Source organism: Pelodiscus sinensis, chromosome 18, assembly GCF_049634645.1.
Source record: "Pelodiscus sinensis isolate JC-2024 chromosome 18, ASM4963464v1, whole genome shotgun sequence".
Lineage (NCBI taxonomy): Eukaryota > Metazoa > Chordata > Testudines > Trionychidae > Pelodiscus > Pelodiscus sinensis.
This window is the reverse complement of record NC_134728.1, coordinates 28,094,298-28,119,630: the sequence shown is the minus strand read 5'-3', so window position 1 is coordinate 28,119,630 and position 25,333 is coordinate 28,094,298. Positions and strand designations below refer to the sequence as shown.

The window sequence follows — 25,333 nt, the reverse complement described above, 5'->3', positions numbered from 1 at the left end:
GTCATATACAGGCAGTCCCCGAGTTACGCGGATCCGACTTATGTCGGATCCGCAGTTATGAACGGGGCTTTTCTCGCTCTGGAGGACGGGAGCGGCGGGACGCCCAGATGCGCCGCGGTCCCGCCGCCCGCGTCCTCCGGGGCGAGAAAAGCTGCTCCGTGTCTCCCTGGTCTGCTGGGGGGGAGCGTCTGGGCTGTCCTGCTCTACATAAGTTATACTTAACATGCAAGGCCTTACAAAAAAACAACAAAGCAAAACAAAAAAACTAAACAAGGGTAAACAGTTATCCTGTCATGCCTAGTGGGAAAATTGCTCAGTTTAGCCAAAGCAAAAGGTTTATGATTTTTATACCATTTATTTTCCTTAAAGTTTTGCTTCTGTTTCAATGAATGTGTAAACCAAAGATTTGTGTCAGGAGAGCTGCATCCTCTTCTAGCTTTCTCAGTGTCTAGTCAAAATCAGATGCCTAAAGCTCAGTCTAGTCAAGATGAAGATGATGCTGGTGAGATGAAGGAAATGCATGCCTTTCTATAACATCCCTTCTATTGGAGACATCTGTCGAGAGAGTTATTAAGACTTACGCCTCAAAAAGGAGGTATACAGATCTTGCGCAAAAGGGGTTTTTTGCACAAAACAGATCTGTCTACACTGCTAGTTTCTGTGCAAAAACCTCTTGCACAAAAAGCCTTGGGCAGAGATTATGCAAATGAAATGCAAGAAGTTGCTAATAAGCGCTTCATTAGCATACTTTCTGCCAGCAAAAGCTGGCAGGGTAGACATAGCCTATGGGACTTACTTCTATAGGAGACACCAACCATAGACATTTCTGCATTCATAACTAAGCACAAAAACTCAGTTGAGCTGGCTTTCCTTAAATTGCACATGCAGAAACTGCTGTATAAAGTAAATGTGTCATTTCTACTATGGGCTAGGAAGGAAGACACAAATAGTTAATTTTAAATAGTCAGAGGCTGCTCTGTTGATAGGGACTGTAAAAGTTAGCTTAAAGAACTTGTGGTTTTGTATGGTAAAGCACCCTGAGTTGCAGGTGCGCATCTGAGCCTCCTTTGAAGAACATGTAACCATCTGGACACAAGATTGCCCAAGAACAGGCCTGTGAAATGTTTACTTCACATTGAATCAGAAATACCACGATACCTGCTTCATCTTAAGCATGAATAGCCAGGCTTAGCAAGGGATGTAGGCGACTAGTCGACTATCCGGTAAGCAAAAGCTTGTTGGATAGTCGACTAGTCCCTCGACTAGTCACTTCCCTCCACCTTGCTGCTCTAGCCAAGGCAGCAAGGGTTGGGGGGAGCAGGAGCCAGTGCTGTGGGGACTCAGCTTAAGAGCCAGTTCTCCCCAGCACCCTCTCTGCGGGGGGGAAGGGGAGAGGAGTAGAGGGTTCAGAGTCCAGGCGCAAGCTGGGGAATCCCAGATGTGCACCCAGTTCCAGATGCTATGCCTCTCCTTTTTAAATATATTAAGAGTCCACCAGCTCTTAATACGTTTAAATATCAGAAGTGTGGTGGGACCCGGTATGAGCCAGGACAGCTGATTCCCAGTTCACACCGGGTTCCCCCACTGAGCTCCAGCTGCTGTGGCTCCCCCATTTATCGACTAATCAATTAGTTGATGGAAAATCCACCGACTAGTCAATTAGGGTATGTCTACACTACCCCCCTAGTTCGAACTAGGGGGGATAATGTAGTCATACGGAGTTGCAAATGAAGCCCGGGATTTGAATTTCCCGGGCTTCATTTGCATGAAGCCGGCCGGCGCCATTTTTAAATGCCGGCTAGTTCGGACTGCGTGCCGCGCGACTACACGCGGCACGAACTAGCTAGTTCGGATTAGGCTTCCTAGATGTTCCACGAGGCGTACAGCTAGTTCGGATAGGAAGCCTAATCCGAACTAGCTAGTTCGTGCCGCGTGTAGCCGCGCGGCACGCAGTCCGAACTAGCCGGCATTTAAAAATGGCGCCGGCCGGCTTCATGCAAATGAAGCCCGGGAAATTCAAATCCCGGGCTTCATTTGCAACTCCGTATGACTACATTACCCCCCCTAGTTCGAACTAGGGGGGTAGTGTATACATACCCTTAGTTGATTAAACAAAATTTAACATCCCTACTCAACACCTGGATGTGCTGGGGAAAGTTGTAGTGGAGTACTCATTCACAGGTGGCTAAAATGAGCTCGAGACACTAGAAAATATTCCCTGAAGCTTCTGGACAGAAGACAGAGTTCCCATTAAGAAAGCATGAAAAGAAAGAGGTTGGATAGTACTGAAATATAACTGCTGGTTATGAGCCCTCTGCAAATCACAGATACCCATCTTGCATATCGTAGTTTAAATTTGTACACCCACAATGCTTGATAAGCACACACAGATATCTGAGTACAATTCTACTTTGTGTTGCATATACACTTGAAAATTGGGCTGTGGATGTAAAGGATGCCTCAGCCACACCTTAAAGAAAACTATTTCTTGCCCTAGTGCTGTTCATCTGGAGTGTAACTGAAAGGGGGGGGGGGGGGGAGAAAGGATCTTGAAGAAATCTATTCTATTTTTTCCTTATTCCTTCACATCACACCAGCTGTGAAGGTATTTGGGATGTTGGGTTCTCTCCTCCCATGACAGTATGTACAATAATTAACTGGAATGAAAGGGGGGGGAGGAAAAACGAAGTGTAAGGAAGTTCAGGTTTGGCAGAATGGTGAGTGGCTCAAATCTCTTCTTCCCTTTCATGCCACTGCACATCCCTCCTCTAATGAATAAAACTGTGTACTCCATTAACGAGACCATTAAAACAGCCTGTGAAATGAGGAATCTAAGCAATTAGTAGTCAAACCCAGACCTCAAGGAATGAAGCATTACAATTCCCCAAATCAGTAGAGGAAACTGATAAATGAGCTAAAGTGGCTTTCTTCAACCAGTCAGCAGTAGCAGAACTGTTCTCACTCGTGTGAATGATTTCTGACACAGCAAACCCTTTATAGACATCTCACACAAAACATGCTACCTGTGTCTGAGCAAGGGGGTTAGATGAAGCAATCTCATTACAAACCATATCAAATCGACACTTCCCATGGTGCTGTGCATGCAGATTCTAAGACTGAATCTCATTTCACATACTGGAAAATATACAGAGAGAGAGAGAGAGAGAGAGAGAGAGAGAGAGCAGCCTACCCTAAGGGGGGGACCCTCATTATCACAGCTCAACTGATACGGCAGGTAGTGCCAACACAAGAGACTTTTATCCCAGGGTGATAATTTTGAAGATCTTGATTAATATGCTTTACTCAGGCAGACAAATCCAAATCTATCCAGCAGCTTTTGCAGTCTGGGTGACTCAGATAGGAATTTTCATGTATTTCATTTATTTAACTGAACTTTATTGTGCCAAATAGACAAATATTTGAGTATGAAAACTTAAACTGCATATATTCCAGAGCAAGGCTGACCTCCTCACCTGAACAGTTTACTGTAGGAGCTGTGCAGGACATTGCTATACATTTTTTCCTAGTCATTCCTGAGATACATGGATTCCGATCTCCCTTTCTTGGTGCACTTACACTTCTTAATCTAGAGGTCTCCAATCTTTTTAAGCACAAGATCAGTTTTTTGAATTTAAGTGCAATGCAGGATCTACCTCAAACCAAAATACCCTTGCCCCACTTCCTTCATGCCCCTTCTCTGAGGCTCTGCAACTGCTCACTCTGTGCTCCCTTCCTCCCCCATTCTCCTTCCCTTTCACCAGGCAGGGGCACAGGCTCTGGTCTCGGGCTAAGGGATTTGGAGTGTGAGAGGGGCTCTGAGCTGAGCCTGGGGCAGGGACTTGGGGTGCAGGAGCGGATTTGTGACTGGAGTAGGGGATTGGAGCTGGCTCTAGCTGGACACAGGTGGCTCCTGGGTGGTGGTGCACTAAGGCACCCAGGCTAAGACATGTTCACCCATGCCCTGGCCCTGCACCACTCTCAAGTGGCCAGCAAACGTCCCAGGCCCTGTTGTGCTCCTCTCCATTCTGTGGAGATAGAATACGTGGTGGGAGAGGAGGCACCCCGACAGCAGCACCCCTTCCTTTCTCTTCCCTGCTTTCTACCGCAAGCAGGAGGCTCCCAGAGAGGGGTAGCTCCAAGGCAAAGGGCAGGAGATGCGCAGGGGAGGGGAAGCTGAAGTGCTGTGTTTGATAGACTCTTGGCCAAACCAGTCAGAATCACCTGTCAGAGTCTCCAAGATCTAGCAGAAGATCCCAATCTACCGGTTGGTGACCACTGTCTTAAACTAACAAAACATGTAGATGGTATCATGAGGTTTCATAGGCACATCCCACTTCTTCAGATGACCGGAGTCATCTGAAGAACTCCAGTCATCTGAAGAAGTGGGCTGTGCCCATGAAAGCTCATGATACTAACTACATGTTTTGTTAGTCTATAAAGTGCTACCAGACCATTTGTTGTCTTTTCCTGTATAGACTAACTTGGCTACCCCCGAAGTTCTTAATCTGTTGAACTATTGTGAAATGATGGGCTTACCAAGCAAATTGTAATGAATATCTTAAACCTGAGGTACAGAACTATCCTGGGGTACAGAACTATCCTTTCACCGAAGAAATGAAAATCTAGATGCTTGGAAGAGTTATTTTAAATTCCATTATCTCCCCCTAAGCTTTTTATTACATATAAAATGATTGGAAATCGGTGGGCATCCTAGAAGATTTCACTTATTCTATTTGTAAAGGACACTAAGCTTTCTTCCCTGTGCTACACAATTTATCCATTTTGGCTTCCAGGACATACATGCTCTGAGGTCATGTGCATACATTATGCTATGTCAAACTCTTGAATGTTGTGCTTATAAATTTGTCTGAATATCTCAGGAAAATATTTGCAGGGGGTATATATATGCTGAATTTGTAGAGTGATATACAACAGAGATAAGAGCTCTGTAACAGAGGGAAGCAATATTCCTTAGAAAGAAATCCTTCTTTTCCTGGATCCCAGTATGGTGACTTTGAACAGCTCAGCATATGGCTGACAAACAACGGCCGTCTTCTCTGCTCCAGTATGAGGTATAGCAGGCAGGACTAGACTTGTACTACATAAGTTCTAAGTTCCTGGATCTGTAAGGTGCTCTAACAGGACAGCTCCATGAATCTGGGCAGTGCAAAGGTCATTTCCCACTACCATCTCATTTCATTTCCTGTGTCAAATACAGCTCAACTACAGCAGATGGACAGGATGACTTAACACCCTCCCCACAGAAATGGGAGGTGAGGATGGGTCAGTTCTTTAAAAAAGGTGCATCATTGTTTTACCAGCATCTACACCGATTTACGTTACAAGCAGAAGTCCCACTTTCCTACAAGTTCTCTGTGCTGTGACCCCTAAGCCCTGGTCTACACTAAGGCATTGTTTAAAAATAATCCCACTTAGGCTGAATTTATAAGCGGAACATCCACACTGCCACATCTGTCATTTCAAAATAACAGACCACTTCTTTTGAAATCTGTACTCCTCCTTTTCTTGGGAATAATGCTACTTTTGAAATAGTTATTTCTAAATAGTGGTAGTATGGATGCTCTGATGATGCTATTTTCAAATAATTGGCCTCTTGCAGGTGCAGCTCTGACCACTCTGGACACACATGGCATCTCCACTGCTCCCCTCCTCCTGCAGAGCTTAAGTCCTGGGAGCAGAAGGGCTTCTCGCACATGGCCAGCTTTGAAAGCCCTGTGTGAGATAATGCTGTCCAAGACAGGTATGATGGACCCAAATGTGCCCTCAGACCCTCCCATTGCTGCCAGCACTCCTACTGTTCCCAGGGATGATCTCGTGCTGGGAACCTGCTGGCGGCAGGTGGAGGAGGGGAACCTATTCGCATTCTCTGGGAAGTGGCATCTGCCGCTCACACACATTGCCCTTAACATCCCCCCCCCCCCTCCAGCAGGCAGGGATAGAAATTCTCTCTCTGTGGGACACTGCCAGTGTTAGTCCTGGCATGTGTGGGACACAGACAGAAGCTGAGCTGCCTCATTCTTCTCTGCCCCCCGCAGGTTCCTGGCCTGGCCAGCACCTTCCCATGCCTGCCTGTCCCTGGGCCATGGGTGTTGCGATGCTCCCCTGGGATATCTGTGCCCCTGCTGGAAAGTGCCTGCCATCTAGGCAACAAATGGCCTTGCCCAAAGTACATCACCATTGTCAGAGATTAGAGCTAGGCTTCATACCAGGTGTCTCCTGGGATGACTGCCCTTGCAGCTTTTTGTCAGAGCTGGGCCAGCTGCGAGCTTGATGTGTCCCCAACCTTCCATGCTATCTACCCAACTTTGTGAGATCTGCAGGCAGAAATGCACCCGGGAGGACCTCATGTAGGAGCAGATGGCTTGCCTACAGTCACTCATGCAGGACTCATAGACTTTAAGGTCAGAAGGGACTATTATGATCATCTAGTCTGACTTCCTGCACAATGCAGGCCACAGAATCTCACCCACCCACTACTCACCTATATCTCAGATACTGAAGTCCTCAAACAATGGTTTAAAGACCCCAAGATACAGAGAATCCTCCCGCAAGTGACCTGTGCCCCATGCTACAGAGGAAGGCGAAAAACCTCCAGGGCCCCTGCCAATCTATCTGGAGGAAAATTTCTTCCCAACCCCAAATATAGTGATCAGCTAAACCCTGAGCATGTGGGCAAGACTCACCAGCCAGACACCCAGAAAAAGTTCTCTATAGTAGATGTGCCAAACTCCTATCTTCCCACCATTGGCCTATTTGCCACTGATAGTGAAAGGTCAATTAATTGCCACGATCATGTTATCTCATCAAACCATCCCCTTCATAAACCCATCTAGCTTAATCTTGAAGCCACATAGGTCTTTTGCCCCCACTACTTCCCTTGGAAGGCTGTTCCAGAACTTCACTCCTCTGATGGTTAGAAACCTTCACCTAATTTTGAGTCTAAACTTCCTAATAGCCAGATTATAACCATTTGTTCTTGTGTCCACATTGGTATTAAGCTTAAATAATTCCTCTCCCTCCCTGGCATTTATTCCTCTAATATATTTAAAGAGAGCAATCATATCTCCCCTCAGCCTTCTTTTGGTTAAGGTAAACAAGCCAAGTTCCTTGAGTCTCCTTTCATAAGACAGGTTTTCCATTCCTCGAATCATCCTATTGGCTCTTCTTTGTACCTGTTCCAGTTTGAATTCATCCTTCTTAAACATGGGAGACCAAAACTGCACACAGTATTCCAAATGGGGTCTTGCCAATGCCTTATATAATGGCACTAACACCTCCTTACGTCTTCTGTAAATACCTCACCTAATGCATCCCAAAACTGTATTAGCTTTTTTCACGGCCATGTCACATTGGCGGCTCACAGTCATCCTGTGATCAACCAGGACTCCGAGGTCGTTCTCCTCTTCCGTTACTTCCAACTGATGTGTCCCCAGCTTATAACTAAAATTCTTGTTATTAATCCCTAAATACATAACCTTACACTTCTCACTATTAATTTTCATCCTATTACTATTACAGTACTCCAATTTACAAGATCATCCAGATCTTCCTGTATGATCCTTTTCTGAATTGGCAATACCTCCCAACTTTGTGTCCTCTGCAAACTTTATTAGCACACTCCCACTTTTAGTGCCGAGATCAGTAATAAAAAGATTAAATAATAATGGACCCAGAACTGATCCCTGAGGAACTCCGCTAGTAACCTCTCTCCAGCCTGACAGTTCACCTTTCAGTATGACTCGCTGTAGTCTCCCCTTTAACCAGTTCCTTATCCACCTCTCAATTTTCATATTGATCCCCATCTTTTCCAATTTAACCAATAATTTCCCATGTGGTACAGTATCAAATGCCTTACTGAAATCGAGGTAAATTAGATCCACTGCATTCCCTTTATCTAAAAAATCTGTTACTTTCTCAAAGAAGGAGATCAGATTGGTTTGGCACAATCTACCTTTTGTAAAACCATGTTGTAATTTGTCCCAATTGCCATTAGCCTCAATGTCCCTAATTACTTTCTCCTTCAAAAATTTTTCCAAGGCCTTGCATACTACAGATGTCAAACTAACAGGCCTGTAGTTACCCGGGTCACTTTTTTTCCCTTTCTTAAAAATAGGAACTATATTAGCAATTCTCCAGTCAAATGGTACAACCCCTGAATTTAGAGGTTCGTTAAAATTTTTTACTAATGGACTTGCAATTTCATGTGCCAGTTCTTTTACTATTCTTAGATGAAGATTATCTGGGCCCCCCGATTTACACCCATAAAGATGTTCGAGTTCGGCTTCTACCTTGTATTTGGTAATATCTACCTCCATATCCTTAGTCCCATTTGTTATGTTGCCATTATCCCTAAGCTCTTCATTAGCTTCATTAAAGACTGAAGCAAAGTATTTGTTTAGATATTGGGCCATGCCTAGATTATCTTTAACCTCCACTCCATCCTCAGTGATTAGCGGTCCCACTTCCTCTTTTTTTTGTTTTCTTCCATTTTATATGGCTATAAAACCTTTTACTATTGGTGTTAATTCCCGTTGCAAGGTCCAACTCTACATGACTTTTAGCCTGTCTCACTTTGTCCCTACATGCTCGAACCTCAATAAAGTAGCTTTCTTTGCTGATCCCTCCCATCTTCCACTCCTTATATGCTTTCTGCTTTTTCTTAATCACCTCCCTGAGGGTATGTCTACACTACCCTCCTAATTCGAACTAGGAGGGTAATGTAGGCATACCGCACTTGCAAATGAAGCCTGGCATTTGAATTTCCCGGGCTTCATTTGCATAAGCCGGGCGCCGCCATTTTTAAATCCCGGCTAGTTCGAACCCCGTGCCGCGCGGCTACACGCGGCACGGAGTAGCTAGTTCGGATTAGGCTTCTAACCTGAACTAGCTTTACTCCTCGTGGAATGAGAACAGTCCTCTCTCCGTGAATGCCTCCCAATGTCCATATATCCCAACGCCCTCCTTATAGCACCACTGCCTGAGCCACCTATTGAGCATCATAACCCTATCACACCTTTGTTGCCCTTCTCTAGGAACAGGCAGAATCCCACTGAAAATCACCTGAGCCTCGATTTCCTTAAGCATCCTCCCCAACTTGGCATAGTCTCCCTTGATTCATTCCAGCGAGAATCTAGCCGTATCATTTGTTCCAACATGAAGGATGTTCAATGGATTCCTTCCCGCTCCCTTTAGGATGCTCTTCAACCTTAGTTCCACATCTCGTATCTTAGCACCTGGCAGACAGCACACCCTTCTGTTTTCTGGATCAGCTCTGGTTACAGGCCTGTCTATTCTTCTCACTAAGGAGTCCCTAATCACGTAGCCCTGCCTTTTCCTGGTGACAGTGCGATTCTCTTGTCTATCCCTTGTTTCCTCTGGCTGCAAGTTCTTTCCATTCCTATCCTCCCTTGTAATCCTCTTTAACCCATCCTGTATCCTCCTAGTGCTCATTATTGGTGTTGTCTCCATCCACTCTTCCCCTTTTTGTATGGGACTAGCCACTCTTCTCTTCTTCCTTGCCTTTCCACCTTCAGTGGCCACCTGCTGTATCCCTTCTCCATTCTCCAACTCCGCATACCTGTTCTTGAGCTCTATTTCTCCTTCACTGGCTCATCATTTCCTCTGCCTGGTTCTCATAGTCACATGCTTCTATTCTTCATTTTCTTCGCCCAGCAGTCTCCCCTCAGAGGCCTTTGATCCTGCTTCAGTCTGCATGTCTAAGCTTTCCCCTTCAGCCACCTCATGCCTTTGCTCCATCATCTGCTCGAACCCCCTTCTAAACTCGACCAGAGTTTCCATCTGCATCTCCAGTCCTTGGATCTTTTGTTCCATCAGTTCTATTAGGCGGCACTTCATGCAAACAAAACTCCTTTCAGGTACCCTCTCCACAATCATATACATACCACAGCTGCCACATCCATTCATTCTCATTGTGTCGTCCACTGCTTGCGTCATGGCCACTGCTATCTCTGTGTTAATCAGCCATCTCACCTAAATCCTGTTAGTCCGGCAAACACAGAAACAAAAACAAACCAAAACACACCCCCATGGCAAAAAACAAACCCTCAGCGAGTCCCACAATCCAAACTTCTCCCCTTAAAACTCCCACTCAAACTCCCCTGTTTACAGCTCTGTTTGCTGGCTCCTGTGCCGCTGCCTGATTGGAAGGCTAACTTTATAGGACCCCTAATCAGTGAAGCCCCACCCCCTAATCAGGGCTCAGCACTAGGAGTGGACAGCCAACTGGGAAGAGCACTGGGCTGAGTGGGGCAGAGGAAGATCACCCAGGACCAGCTGACATGCTAGCATGGTGCCATGTTCTTCTCCATCACCCCAGTGAGGGAGCACATGGCATCATACATGGAGCAAGCCATCAGCCACTTCCCTGCTCCCTCCCCCCCAGGGGCTGCCAGGACCCAGAACACAGGGCGCTGGGACCTCTAGGGCACCCAAAGCCTCCTGACCACCCAGAGGCAGATACCATTCTCATCTCCATCCTTGAGTCCTCTGCCCCGTTCCAGGTTCTTTACCCAGTCCCTCCCGTTCTATCTCCCCGCAATAAAGAGTCCTGTTTTTGCTCTGCAGGGGAGGGGGAAGGGGCAAGGGACGAGGAAAGGCACATAGAGGAACTGCAGCGGCTCAGCATGGAGAGGCACAAGAGGAGAGTCTCACAAATGGCCTTGCATGAAACTCTCCCTCAAGGCCTCTCTGATGAGCACAGCTCCTTGATATGCTCTCTGTATGTCATTGGTGCCTGGCTAATCATATTCCCTGGCCCGCCATTCAGCCTCTGCCCCCCACTCAGGCAGAAAGTCTCCCCCTTGCTTTCACAAAGGCTGTGGAGTGCACAAAAGGCTGCCACCATGAAGGAGATGTCACACTCGCTGAAGGTGAGGAGACTCCTGAACCTCCCCGTTAAATGACTGAACACACATTTGATGACCATGCGTCACCTGCTCTGCCTGGCATTTGTGTTCCTTGCTGGGGTGCAGGCTGCCCGTGTAGGGCTTCATGAGCCAGGGGAGCAAGGGGTAGGCTGTGTTGCCCAGGATGATGATGGGCATGTCCACCTCCCCAACTCTGATGGTGCAGCTGGAGAAAAAAATGTCACATGAACCTTTTAGAACAAGCAGGCATTCCAGAAGCTGTGGGCATCATGTACCTTTCCCAACCATCCCATGCTGATATCGGTGAAGTGTCCCTTGTGATCCATGAAGGCCTGCAGCACCATGGAGAAGTCCCCCTTCCTGTTGATAAAGTCCAAGGCACGGTGGTCCAAGGCAGGCAGGATGGGGATGTGCATGCAGTTTATACTCCCCCCCACACAGCTGGGGAAGCCCATAGTGGCAAAGCGCCCACAATGCTGTTTACGTTCCCCAGAGTGATGACCCCAGACTATCTACAAACTCCTAGATATTGCACCTCTCTTTCCTCTCTGCCCATATTCTGTGACTGGGGGAGATCTCCAGAACACTATTCTCTAGAGCAGTTTCTCTTCCCTCAACAGTGATCCCTACTTTAGGATTCCCTTTCCTCCTGCCATCTCTGGAGTAAGCTGGGTGGAAGTAAGCACCCAGATCCCTCTCGGCCCCAGGCAGGCTTGGCTAAGGATCAGTAGTTAACTGGAGTCATTTGGACATAACCTTGTTCTAATTTCATAGGTAATCAAACTTTGTACAGCTATTTCTTGGTAAACCTAGTTTCTTAACTATCTTGGGGTTTCCTTTGCCTTCTTCTCCATGACAGTTTACTTTATCATGTGACCCTGCACGTGCATTTTGTTCTTCAGAAGTGTACAGATTATTTTTAATTGTTTAAATATTTGCCATGCTTTTCACCACAGAAACTCCTGATTCTTCCTCTATTTTTTTCCTACACATAGCACAAGTAGAACACTTACTGGCTCAGGTCACCAGTACAGCCTTTTCTGAATGATTGCTGATGAGTTAATAATTTTAGGATGAATTACAGAGTAACAAGAAGCATCACTAAAGAAGGCTTAAAAGGAAACAGCAAGCAAAGCTCCTAAAAAGAAATCACCTCTGCTTCCTGCTTTACTGGAGGAATAAGCCCCAAGTAAATAAAGAACTCAAAATATAACTGACTGATAAAAGCAGAACTGTCCCAAATATCACGTCAGAGATTACAGAATTTGTCTACATTGATTAATCAAACCCTTGGAAAAGCAGCTAAAGGAAGTAGGAGGAGAACCAGAAACACGCTAGGTGGTATGTAAAGAGGTTTGTCAAACCTCACTACACATGTTCTATGGATGTGGAACAGATCTTAGGGGAAATTAATGCCCTGTGAATTGAGAGGATTAACATCAAACAGGGGCAATATAATGAAGGAACTTTATGAAGAGCAACATTCAAAGGAGAACTGGCAGGAGCAATTTATCTGGTTATTCACTGTCAGATAGTCTGACCCCCTCATACGAAGTTACTCCACTCCTCTTCCTAGACAGGCTGTTATATAAATAGGATCAGCCAACAAACCATAGCAAGAGAAATAGTGAGGGGGCTTTGTGGGCATGCAAAAGGGGAGGGTATCACAATTCATAAACACTGATTTTTGAGATGAGACTAAGCCCTAATCCATCAAACTTTCTTCAAAGCTTACAGATTTCTCGCCAAGGACTCAAAGGCTATGTCTACAGTTGCACCCTAGTTCAAACTAGGGATGCAAATGTAGACATTCGAAATGGTCCATGAATCAGGGATTTAAATATCCTGTGCTTCATTAGCATGATCTCGCCAGCGCGTTACTCCAATCAACAGCTGTTTCGAAAGTGAAAGTTCGCGCCAGGCTGTGTTAGTTTGAACCAAACCCCTTAGTTCGAACTAATGTTACTCCTCAAAAAATGAGGAGTAATGTTAGTTTGAACTAAGGGGTTTGGTTTGAACTAATGTGTCCCGGTGCGCACTTTCACTTTCGAAAAAGCTGTTGATCAGTGTAATCTGCCAGCAAGATCATGCTAATGAAGCACGGGATATTTAAATCCTCTCTTCATTGACTATTTCGAATGTCTATATTTACATCCCTAGTTCCAACTGGGTACAAGTGTAGACCTACCCAGAGTTACACTAAACTGTACCCTAACCAAAGCAGTAACAGCTGTGTGTGTGTGTGTGTGTGTGTGTGTGTGTGTGTGTGTGTGTGTGTGTGTGTGTGTGTGTGTGAGAGAGAGAGAGAGAGAGAGAGAAGGGGAGGAGTGGGGAACCTTTTTTGGGATAGGGGATGCTGACCCACAGAAAAATCAGTCAGGGACCACACCAAAGTGAGAAAAAAACACCTTGCTAACGTGGCCCCTGACTGAGAAGCAAAAAGACATCCTCCACATTTTCCTTGCACACCAGAGCCTACAGCGACCTGGGCTAGTAGATTTCTGGTCCCTCACTATGCACTAAGGTGGGCCCTAAATGAAGGGTTCAGTGTGTGGGAGGGGCCTTCTGGAAAGAGGGCTTGGAGTGTGGGGTCTGGGAGTGGGAGAGAGGTTGCAGAAGCAGGCTGGGGGTGGGGGATCAGGGCGACGGGGGGCACATACTTGGTACAGATCCCTAGGGATGCATATGGGCCTGTGTCCGTCACCACTCCTAGGCACTGCCCCCTACTTCTCCTATTGGCTGTGATTACAGCCAATTGGAGTGGTGGGGGGAAAGCTTCTAGGTGAGGGGAGAGAGTGCGGCACTGTGCACAGCTGCTTCCCCTCCCCCTCTGCCTCTCTCTAAGGGTCGGATCCAGCCCCAGTTTGCCTGACCCCAGGCCACAAAACTTGGGCCCCTCCCTGCCCACAGTGGGAAGCCAGTGCTGGCCCTCCAGCCCCGTGGGGAGAAATCATGGCGGGGGGCTGCGGGGCTGAGGCACCTCTGAGGGGGTGGGAGTGTGGCCAAGCCTTAGGGACCTGAACCAGACAGGCCCAGGTCTGAGGTTCTCCACCCCTGCTTTAGTGCAGTGACTTGGAGCTGCACGCAGGAGCCTGCAATGGACTGGACAGGTGCTTTCTACAGTAACCAACAATCCTTTCCGAGGTTTGGATGTAGGTTTCTCATGCTTTTCTGCAACAATTTTGTATGTATTTCGTAACTTGAGCAAAACTATAGAGATTTGTAGTTATATAACAGAATTGCCTAAGATGTGATCCTGAAAGAATCAATGGCAAGTCTGCAAGCCCAGTGTAGCAAGCCCCCCAGAAACATGCTTGCCTAAATCCACGTGAAGCAAAACTTCCAGGTTCCATGCAGCTTCAAGCTGAGGCCCAGAGAGTTATAAAGTTAATGGGGTTGTTAACAAGGCCACCCAGGATGTCAAACAAAGGGGAAAATAGAACCCAGGAGATCTGATTCCCCCTGCCTTGTTCTATCACACACTATCATCTGAAGGAAAGCCAAACAAAAATAAACTTTTTTCTGAACCTTTCAAGTTATTTTCTATGCTGCACACACTCAATAGCATTCAGATAGCAGACAGCCAGCCAAAGGGGGAAAAAAGTAATGCATTTTCTGTATAGTGGTGACAGCCATTTAGAAAACACATTATGTTAGGTATTACCAATTTCTCCTGGATGGCATAGAACTGGTTTGTTCACATGCAGAGGCTCCCTGTATCAAAAGAGCTGCTGCTTTAGCACGGCAAGTACAGATATTGAGAACCAAAGTGCCCACATCAGCAAAACACCTAAGCATGTGCCTAACTTTAAGAATATATGATTCTTCCATGCCTCTGCTTAGTGCATAAAACAGGATCAAGCCCAAAGACTGCAAGCTGTCTTAATAGTACTATATGTATGACAATAGTCCATGGATAACTAAGCTGTATTTTGCTGTAAATTTGTTCTAACTGTACACAATACATACAGACTATTTGAAACATACCAAAAATTAACAGGATTTCAGATAAGTGGTAATAATGTACATAAGAACATACTGAGTCAGGTCACAGATTGGATTACCCAATAGGCAGACTAAGCACTTGCTTAGGGCACCAGCAAAGCAGAGGCACCACAAAAATGAGATTTTATGGTCTAGTATTGTTTTTATTTTGAATTACATAAGGGGGGGGTCACTATAATCTTTTCAGAGCTTAGGGCCTCTAAAGGTCATAATCCGGCCCTGCATAGGTCCATCCAGCCCAGTATCCTGTCTGCTGAAGGGGCCAATGTCAGGTGCCCCAGAGGGACTGAACCTAACAAGTAATGATCAAGCGAAATCTCTCCTGCCATCCATCTCCACCCTCTGACAAACAGAGGCGAGGGACACCATTCCTTACCCATACTGGCTAATAGCCATTAATGGACTTACCCTCCATGAATGTATCTAGTTCTCTTTTAAACCTTGTTATAGTCCTAGCCTTCACAACCTTCTCAAGCAAGGAGTTCCACAGGTTGACTGTGCGCTTTGTGAAGAAGAACTTCCTTTTATTTGTTTTAAACCAGCTGCCCATTAATTTAATGTGGTGGCCACTAGTTCTTATATCATGGCAATACATACATAACTTTTCCTTATTCACTTTCTCCACACCACTCATGATTTTATAGACCAATCATATCATATATCATAAGATGTGGGTGTACCATGGATTTATATAAGGGCAATAAGATATTCTCTGTCTTATTTTCTACCCCTTTTTTAATGATTCCTAACATCCTGTTTGCTTTTTGACTGCTGCTGCACACTGCATGGACGTCTTCAGAGAACTATCCACGATGACTCCAAGATCTCTTTCTTGCTTAGTTGTAGCTAAATTAGTCCCCATCATATTGTATGCATAGTTGGGGTTATTTTTTCCAATGTGCATTACTTTACATTTATCCACATTAAATTTCATTTGCTATTTCATTGCCCAATCACTTAGTTTGGTGAGATCTTTCTTTCTTTACAGTCTGCTTTGGTCTTAACTACCTTGAGCAGTTTAACATCATCTGCAAACTTTGCCACCTCACTGTTTACCCCTCTCTCCAGATCATTTATGAATAAATTGAATAGGATTGGTCCTAGGACTGACCCTTGGGAAACACCACTCCATTCTGAAAATTTACCATTTATTCCTACCCTTTGTTTCCTGTCCTCAATCCATGAAAGGACCTTCCCTCTTATCTCATAACAATTTACTTTACGTAAGAGCCTTGGTGAGGTACCTTTTCAAAGGCTTTCTGGAAAGAAGTATACTATATCTACTGGATCTCCCTTGTCATATTTGAGCCCTTCATAGAACTCTAAGGCTGTGTCTAGACTACATGCCTCTGTCATCAGAGGCATGTAGATTAGACACATAGGCAAAGGCAAATGAAGCCGCGATTTAAATGATCGCGGCTTCATTTAAATTTACATGGCTGCCGTGCTGAGCCGACAAACAGCTGATCAGCTGTTCGTCCGCTCAGCGCGCTAGTCTGGACACTCCCCTGCCGACATCAAAGCCCTTTGTCGGCAGCCCCGTTATTCTTCGTGGGATGAGGTTTACCGGGGCTGCCGACAAAGGGCTTTGATGTCAGCAAGGGAGTGTCCAGACTAGCGCGCTGAGCGGACAAACAGCTGATCAGCTGTTTGTCGGCTCAGCGCGGCAGCCATGTAAATTTAAATGAAGCCGTGATCATTTAAATCGCGGCTTCATTTGCCTTTGCCTATGTGTCTAATCTACATGCCTCTGGCGACACAGGCATGTAGTCTAGACACACCCTAATAGATTAGTAAGACATGATTTCCCTTTACAAAAACCATGTTGACTTTTCCCCAACAAATTATGTTCTTCTATGTGTCTGACAATTTTATTCTTTATTATTTTTTCAACTAATTTGCCCGGTACTGACAGTAGACTTACCGGTCTGTAATTGCTGGGATTGCCTCTAGAGCTCTTTTTAAATATTGGCGTTACATTAGCTATCTTCTAGTCTTTGGGTACAGAAGACGATTTAAAGGATAGGTTACAAACCACAGTTAATAGTTCTGCAATTTCACATCTTAGTTCTTTCAGAACTCTTGGATGAATGCCATCTGGTCTATAGTTTGAATGTATTTCCAAAATAGTTAACAGTGCTTTTGTAGATCCTTAAGATTTTAGGAGAAATATGTATCTAACTGTTCTATCATGTATATTTTGTAGATTATAACTTTTTTCATATCCTGTCATGCATGACCAAAGAAAAAATAATCACACCACCACTAAATTTGCCTTACTTGGGCAAAATTCCCCCTGATCAGGATTTCACCTACTGTCAACTGTCATTCTTCTTTCTGTAGTTTTGCTTCTATTTCATTCTGAGTAAATATAAAGGGCAATTAAAGATTGCATTTTACAAAACTCGAGCAATGTATTACATGTGTAACAGCAAAAGATTTTGAGGTAAGAATTAGAAGAGTACCCTAATCCCATGCAACTCCAAAACACCATAAAAGGTGTGTATTGGAATAATAAACATGAATCTTCTTTGACTGTTTTGTTTCTGGAGTGTGTAGAGAGATCAATTATTTGTTTTGTCAATTACCCAAGACTAATGCCAACTGATACAGAAGCCTAGAATATCTCTACAGGTATTAGCATACTCAGGGATAGGATTTCAGAACGGGGTTTTATGAATATAAGCAAGGTATCATCTATGTATAAACTTATTACCACAATTTTAAACTTGCATTTGTTTAATACGATTATTACTAAGGATTGCAACTCTTTTACAATTGTTATAATTTTATTAGACATGTAGGATTGTAGGAGTTTGTATATCACATAGACACATCAAGAAGTTGACTGGGTTTTATTTCATTCCATTGCCCAACTTTTTTAGATTTATTAATTTTGTTGCACATAATACAGGCAGTCCCCGGGTTACGTACAAGATAGGGACTGTAGGTTTATTCTTAAGTTGAATCTGTATGTAAGTCGGAACTGGCGTCCAGATTCAGCCGCTGCTGAAACCGATCAGTTTCAACAGCGGCTGAATCTGGACGCCAGTTCTGACTTACATACAGATTCAACTTAAGAACCCCAGGCATCCCCAAGTCAGCTGCTGCTGAAACTGATCAGCGGCTGATTCCAGGAAGCCCCGGGGCAGGGGCTTCCTGTAGTCAGCCACTGGTCAGTTTCAGCAGCGGCTGACTTGGGGATGCCTGGGGCAGAACAGCTGGGGTGCTGCCCGGTTGGTCCAGTAGCGCCCAGAGCGGCGCTACGGGACCAACTGGCAGTGCCCCAGCTGCTGTACCACAGGTGTCTGGAGCAAAGCTACGGAGCACGGGGGCAGCAGGACAGCCCAGACGCGCCATGGCTGTCCACTGCCCGCGTGCTCCGCGGCTTTGCTCTGCTTTGCCCCCCCCCCCCATCCTCCTGGTCTGCAGACGGGGGGGGGGGGGGGGCAAAGCAGAGCCAAGCCACGGAGCGCGCGATCAGCTGACAGCCCAGACGCTCTGGGCTGTCAGCTGGCCGGGCGCTCCGCGGCTTGGCTCTGCTTTGCCCCCCCCCCCCCGGTCTGCAGAACAGGGGGACGGGAGGGGGGGCAAAGCAGAGCCAAGCCTCGGAGCGCGTGGGCAGTGGACAGCCCTGTCCGCTGCCCACGTGTTCCGCCGCTTTGCTTCCTCTCCCTGGTCTGCTGGAGACCAGGGAGAGGAACCCCGTTCGTAACTGCGGATCCGACATAAGTCGGATCCGCGTAACTCGGGGACTGCCTGTAATACATTCTAAACGCATGCATTTAAATCAGTGGGATTAGTAAATGTATTCAAAAGCAGAATATGTCATTCTGCATTTATAGGACTACATGCATATGGTGTAGAGAAACATGACTTTTTCTTTTTCCTTGCCCAACACTAACAAATCATATTCAGAGAGAGGTAAATTGAGTCCTACCAGAAAAACAACTTTTTAATCTAGCTCTTTGTTCAAGCAATGCCACATGTCTTGCATGAAAGAGAAAGAATGAGAGACAGCATTAGCCCAAATTTGGTGAGTTTAGGGACAAGATGGTCAATTGAGCAAAACTTCAATTACAGACTAATTTAATGTAGACCCAAGTACATTACTGCAATTCAATAAACATCTCTTTAGATTTAAATGATCGCAATTTGCTTTCATTTCAGCTGTGTGCACACATTTAGAATTTATTATTAGCTGCACCAAAATTAGTCAGATTTTTTCAGAAACACTGATCCATGCAATCCCAAAGTGACATCTCTGGTGCATGGGCTTAACTTCATATCATCCACTGAAAATATACCTTCTTAGGAAAAAGGAGCAAGACTTGGTAAAATGATACTTCATCAACCCTTAACCCTCACTCCTTTTCAGTTCTTCTACCACCTGTCGATCTAGGTGCCTGTATAACACCAGCAAAAAAATTATCTACAGTTCTTCTACTAGGGTATATCTACACTACCACCCTAGTTCGAACTAGGGTGGTTAATGTAAGCAACCGAAGTTGCAAATGAAGCCCGGGATTTGAATTTCCTGGGCTTCATTTGCATCTTGCCGGGTGCCGCCATTTTTAAATCCCCGCTAGTTTGGACTCCGTGCCCACGGCTACACGCGGCACGGAGTAGGTAGCTCGGATTAGGCTTCCTATTCCAAAGTACCGTTACTCCTCATGGAACGAGGTGTACCGGTAGTTTGGAATAGGAAGCCTAATCCAAACTACCTACTCCGTGCCGCGTGTAGCCGTGGGCACGGAGTCCAAACTAGCGGGGATTTAAAAATGGCGGCACCCGGCAAGATGCAAATGAAGCCCGGGAAATTCAAATCCCGGGCTTCATTTGCAACTTCGGTTGCCTACATTAACCACCCTAGTTTGAACTAGGGTGGTAGTGTAGACATACTCCTAGATACTCCATCTATTGGTACTTACCTGTATTCGCACAATATTCTTGCCGGCAAGTTAAGGGAATGTGGATTGGATAAATGGATGAATAGATGGATAGAAAGCTGGCTAGAAGACCAGGCCCAGTGGGTAGTGATCAATGGCTTGATGTCAGGATGGCAGTCAGTTTCTAGTGGAGTGCCCCAAGGTTCGGTTCTAGGACCGGTTTTGTTCAATATCTTTTGTGACAGAGCAGGAGTGATACAGCAGGTGAAAGAGCTTGACGGAAGGAGAAAGAGGCAGAGAGAGTCAGCAATCCTGGCTAATTATGGGCAGCTGAGACAGGGTGGCTGCAAAATCAGTTAAGGCACAGGTGAAACTAACTGGGGCTGCCTGGAGGCCTATTTACGAACTCTTCTTGTGAGTGAGGTGAAGAGAGCTGTGAAAGAGTATGGAGAGTGGAGGAGGAGTTTGGAGAGACAAAGACATCGGAGGAGCCAAGAGAACGGCATCAACCTTGTTAAAGACTACAGGGAGACAACAAATCTCAAACCAAGGTGAGTGAGCCATATGCTGTGACTCCTAGACTGTGCGACAGTGGGCTGAACAACGGTCAGGGGCCCAGGAGTGGGACTGACCCTGCCATACTTTATTAATGACCTGGATGAGGGGATGGATTGTCAGCAAGTTTGCAGATGGGGGGAAAGGTAGATACACTTGAGGGCAGAGACAGGGCCCAGAGTGACTTAGACAAATTAGAGGATTGGGCCACAATACTTGGGACGGAAGAATCCCAAGCATTGTTACAGGCTGGGGACCAACCAGTTAAGTAGCAGTTCCGCAGAAAAGGACCTGGGGGTTACAGTGGATGAGAAGCTGGATATGAATCAAAGGTGTGCCCTTGTAGCCAATAAGGCTAATGGCATATTAGGTTGCATTAGGAGGAGCATTGCCAGCAAATCCAGAGATGTGATTATTCCCCTTTATTCGGCTCTGGTGAGGACACATCTAGTGTATTGTGTCCAGTTCTGGGCCCCCCACTACAAAAAGGATGTAGGGCATTGGAGAGGGTCCAGTAGAGGGCAACCAAAATGATTAGGGGGCTGGAGTATATGACCTACAAGGTCAGAGGAGAGGCTGAGGGCAGGGGCGGATATACGGCAAGGTGAACAGGGCGGCCGCCCCGGGCCCCGCGCTTTAGAAAGTCCCGCGCATGCGCTGTGGCGCCGCTGCGCATGCGCATGGCATCACTGCGCATGTGCCGTGGCAAAGGGGGGCGCCGCGGAATTATGCTGCCCGGGGCCCCGCAAAACGGTCATCTGCCCCTGGCTGAGGGAGTTGGGTCTGTTTAGTCTGCAGAAGCAAAGAGTGAGGGGGGATTTGATAGCATCCTTCAACTTCCTGAAGGGAGGTTCCAAAGAGGGTGGAGAGAGGCTGTTCTCAGTAGTGACAGATGGCAGAACAAGGAGCAATGGTCTCAAGTTGTGGTGGGAGAGGTCCAGGTTGGATAATAGGAAAAACTATTTCACTAGGAGAGTGGTGAAGCACTGGAATGGGTTACTTAGGGAAGTAGTGGAGTCTCCGTCCCTAGAGATCTTTAAGTCTTGGCTTGACAAAGCCCTGGTTGGGTTGATTTAGTTGGGATTGGTCCTGCCTAGAGCAGGGGGCTCGACTTGATGACCTTCTGAGATCTCTTCCAGCTCTATGGTTCTATGATTCTCTGATAAAGTAGGTACAATTGTTTTACCTTCCAAGGTTTCTGATCGGGAGACTGACTGGCACCTCCCTAACTAAGTTTTGCACCTAATATTTTTTCCTCTGTAGGCTTGCTTTAATACATTGTGAAAACATATCTGCTGCAGCTGTCTAGTTCAGACATGGATGACATCCTACTTCACGCAGTTTGATTCTGAAGTGGGCCAAGCACCCACGCCCACTGACCTCAGTGGGACCTGTCAGAATCAGCACTTGGCAGGATCAGCCCCTTCATCGACATACTTTGAGAACTACCATACTAACTTAGCAGTGGAACCAAGATTAGAACTTGAGGCCTCCAGTTTCCCAGCCTTATACTCATTTTCCTCCATACCACTGCCAAAGACTGAAGACATGTTGATATCTAGAATGCTTCCCCACAAATACTTCATGATACAGAGGATATATATCACTATATGGGTAAGTCTCATGGTAGGCAAATTGAGACACAATAACCTTTTATACATATATAACCAACTACAGGTTTTCACACTGGGCTGCATTTCATAGAAGTCCAACCTTAGCAGCAAGAATATTTTTTGTTGACAGCTGTCTTTATTTAAATATTCACTCCTTTTATTAAATATGTAAAATCAAGTAGTATTAAAACATTCACATTTTGTACATAGCTGCATGGTATCACTCAGTCCCTTTAAGGGGTTCTGAGACTGAACTATATTGTTGCAATGTCTAGACCAGTGTAATCAACCCAGATTCAGGGGACAATAAAGGTGACTTCTGAGCTCTCCTCAGGTGCACCTCAAGATCTGGCCTTCAGTAGATACCCTCTTTCCCCATCAAGGTAAGTTAAAATCAGATATACAATTAACATTTTCAGATTTTGTTTAAATAAAAAGTCAGTATGATAAATGAGTTTACCCAGCTCATCCTGTGAGCTCTGAACCTGCCGCATTCCAAGCTCTTTGAGCAAAGAAGGACTGTATATTTTGGTAGCTCAAACCATCCAACAAAGATGCATGGGTCTTTTCAGGCACATTGACACAGGTGATAATCGACAGCACTGGAACAAAGCCATGGCTGCAGTCCTCCTCAATTAGTATCTACGGCATCTTTACAGATTATTTACTTGTGCCTTATTGTGTACAGTTAGAGGACAAAGCTGAAATCTAAGGATGGTGAAACTGTTTCATGGGAAAAAATAGAAGTCTGATTAAAAATAAATATGCATAATAGACATAATTAAAGGGATGATAAATGGGGTGGTAGCTAGAGAAAGTTTCCCTTCTTCATTCAGTTTTTAAAAAGAGCACTGAAACTCTTCTCTAGTTTACACCCAATATTTTGCTTACCTTTAAAGTGCTATGAACTAATGAGGGAGGCAGATCTTCAGAATTGTAAATATTACACACAGAACAGCTTCCACTTGGGAGAAAACAAGTGCTATATTCACACACACACACACATAACATGAATGATATAGGTGTTGTTGGGCTCTGGCCACCTACCTTTCACAATTAATTCTGCATAGTTTGAAACTCCAGAGCCACCATCTGAGCGAATGACACACCGGTATTTGCTGATGCTGCGCTGAGATGTGTCTGCTACACTGACTGTGGCAGAAAAACGTCGGTGATTGACCACTCTGGTGACCATTAACGCAGTGTCCCTTCCATTCCACTGCTGCCAGGGAAACCAAGAATAAAGCAAGAGATGAGGATGTGGCTGCAAAGCTTGTTTTTTTAAAGCTACTGTCCAATGTTTATTATATTTTATAATAACAGTTACACTTTTTTATTTACCTGGATCTACTGGATTCCCATTTGTGTGCACTCACATGCACTAGTCCCCAGGGCTGTGTCTACATTGGCATCCCTTTCCGGAAAAGGGATGCTAATGAGACACTTCAGAATTGCAAATCCGCCAGGGATTTAAATATCCCCCGCGGCATTTGCATTTACATGGCTGCCGCTTTTTTCCGGCTCAGGGTTTTTGCCGGAGAAAAGCGCCAGTGTAGACGCGATTTTCCGGAAAATAAGCCCTTTTCCGGAAGATCCCTTATCCCCTACTTGAATAAGGGATCTTCCGGAAAAGGGCTTATTTTCCGGAAAATCGCGTCTACACTGGCGCTTTTCTCCGGCCAAAACCCTGAGCCGGAAAAAAGCGGCAGCCATGTAAATGCAAATGCCGCGGGGGATATTTAAATCCCTGGCGGATTTGCAATTCCGAAGTGTCTCATTAGCATCCCTTTTCCGGAAAGGGATGCCAATGTAGACACAGCCCAGGAGAGTCAACAGCCTGCATGGGTCCCTGGTCAAAGTGGGGGGCTGGCTCCATGCTCCTCAAAATAGCAGGGCCTCTTTCGGAAGGGAAGGGTTGGGACAACCAGCCCTCTGTGCCACCCAGAGTGCAGTACATCCTCCCCCCAGCCCTAAGAGCCACATGAAGCACCTGGAACAACACACTGGCAGCTGCCACTGCTGCACTAGCAGTAGTGGTGGCCAGGAGCCTCGGGCCCCTTTGAATGACCAGGCCCTGAGGCAACTGCCCCCTTTGTCCCCACCCCGTCGGCAGTCCTGTCCACTTCTAACTCTATTAGGAAGCTTAGATCTTAAGTTTGTTACTGTACCTAGACTTCTGGTGTGATGATGGAGGTCATATGGAGGGATAAGACCCTTTGATTCCGAATCCTAGAACAAGTTGGGGGCTGGTTCAACCGCATAGTAACACGTAGCAATCCAGGTGCTGCAGGGGCAACCCAGGGGGAGGGTCTAGAGCACAAGGTGTAGCCAACTTTGTACCACCTGGGAATCCAATCTAAAATACCAGCTGCCCCATTAGGAACATTTTTCCAACTGCTTTTTCTGCTGATCCTGAGCCTGGGATCAATATGCTCTGGGGGAGAGATGATTCCACACGCAATGGAAATATTCTTGATTTTTAAACCTGATTTATTTTAATGGCAAGTGTTTATAGCTGCTTGGGCATTTGATCTGGAAGGATAACTCTGGGGAGATTGGTAGGGGGAAAGAGCAAGCGAGATGATCAACGGTGGTGCATGATTATTATTTATTCTTGTGCCACAAGATCATTTATTTATTTATTGTTTGTTTGTTTTTGTGATGGCAATAAGGTTACTATTAGAGCTCAATTATGCAGTCTTTGGCTCATGTGAATAAGTTCTATGAATAAAGGTTGGAGGATCAGGCTATATGTTTACTATAAATGACTCCAATTTATTACAATTTTAGGTGGCTCCACACAGCACTATCTTGAACTCTGAATTATGACTTTAAACAGCTTCTTCAACAAAGGAGTTTGGAATTTTGCCCCTATCTCTGCTCTCTTCATTTTTAGAGCCCACAGATCTCCGCTTTATATCCATAGGTATTCACATCTGCAGATGTGGATGTGGATAACCACGGCTCAGTTTTTGCAGATGTGGATGCGAATACAAATTTTGTGTCTAGAACGCTGCAAATTTGCAAATATCCACAGATAATTTTTGCAAATGAGGATATCAGTTTAGTATCCACTCAGGGCTCTACTCATTTTGACTCTGGATGGTTAGAAGGAAAGTCCACCTGCCCAGACTTCCTGGCACTTTACCTGGAGCCAGAGCTTGTCGTGCTGAGACCACTTCCCTCCAGCAATACACTGGAACGTTGCATTCTGTCCCACATTAACTTCCACATTCTGCAGCCGCAGGAAGTGTGGCGCTTTTCCTAAATAAAATAAAATGCAATAAATAAACAACAACAACAATGATAATAAATAACAATGATTAAAAAATGCAAAGTATTACCCAGGTAGAGTATGACAGTA

General features: G+C 45.5%; 1 protein-coding gene across 7 annotated transcripts in view; it reads right to left on the bottom strand.

Annotated features, from left to right (window-relative positions):
- Nucleotides 1-25,333, bottom strand: part of PTPRT (protein tyrosine phosphatase receptor type T) — a 1,030,325-nt gene that overhangs the window by 660,924 nt on the left and 344,068 nt on the right. For all 7 annotated transcript variants that reach the window (XM_075901349.1, XM_075901354.1, XM_075901347.1 and 4 more), the window contains 2 exons: nucleotides 25,118-25,233; nucleotides 23,017-23,191 (listed from right to left, as the gene is read on the bottom strand). In XM_075901349.1, coding sequence (XP_075757464.1) covers nucleotides 23,017-23,191; nucleotides 25,118-25,233 — 291 coding nt within the window. The remainder of the gene's footprint in view (nucleotides 1-23,016; nucleotides 23,192-25,117; nucleotides 25,234-25,333) is intronic.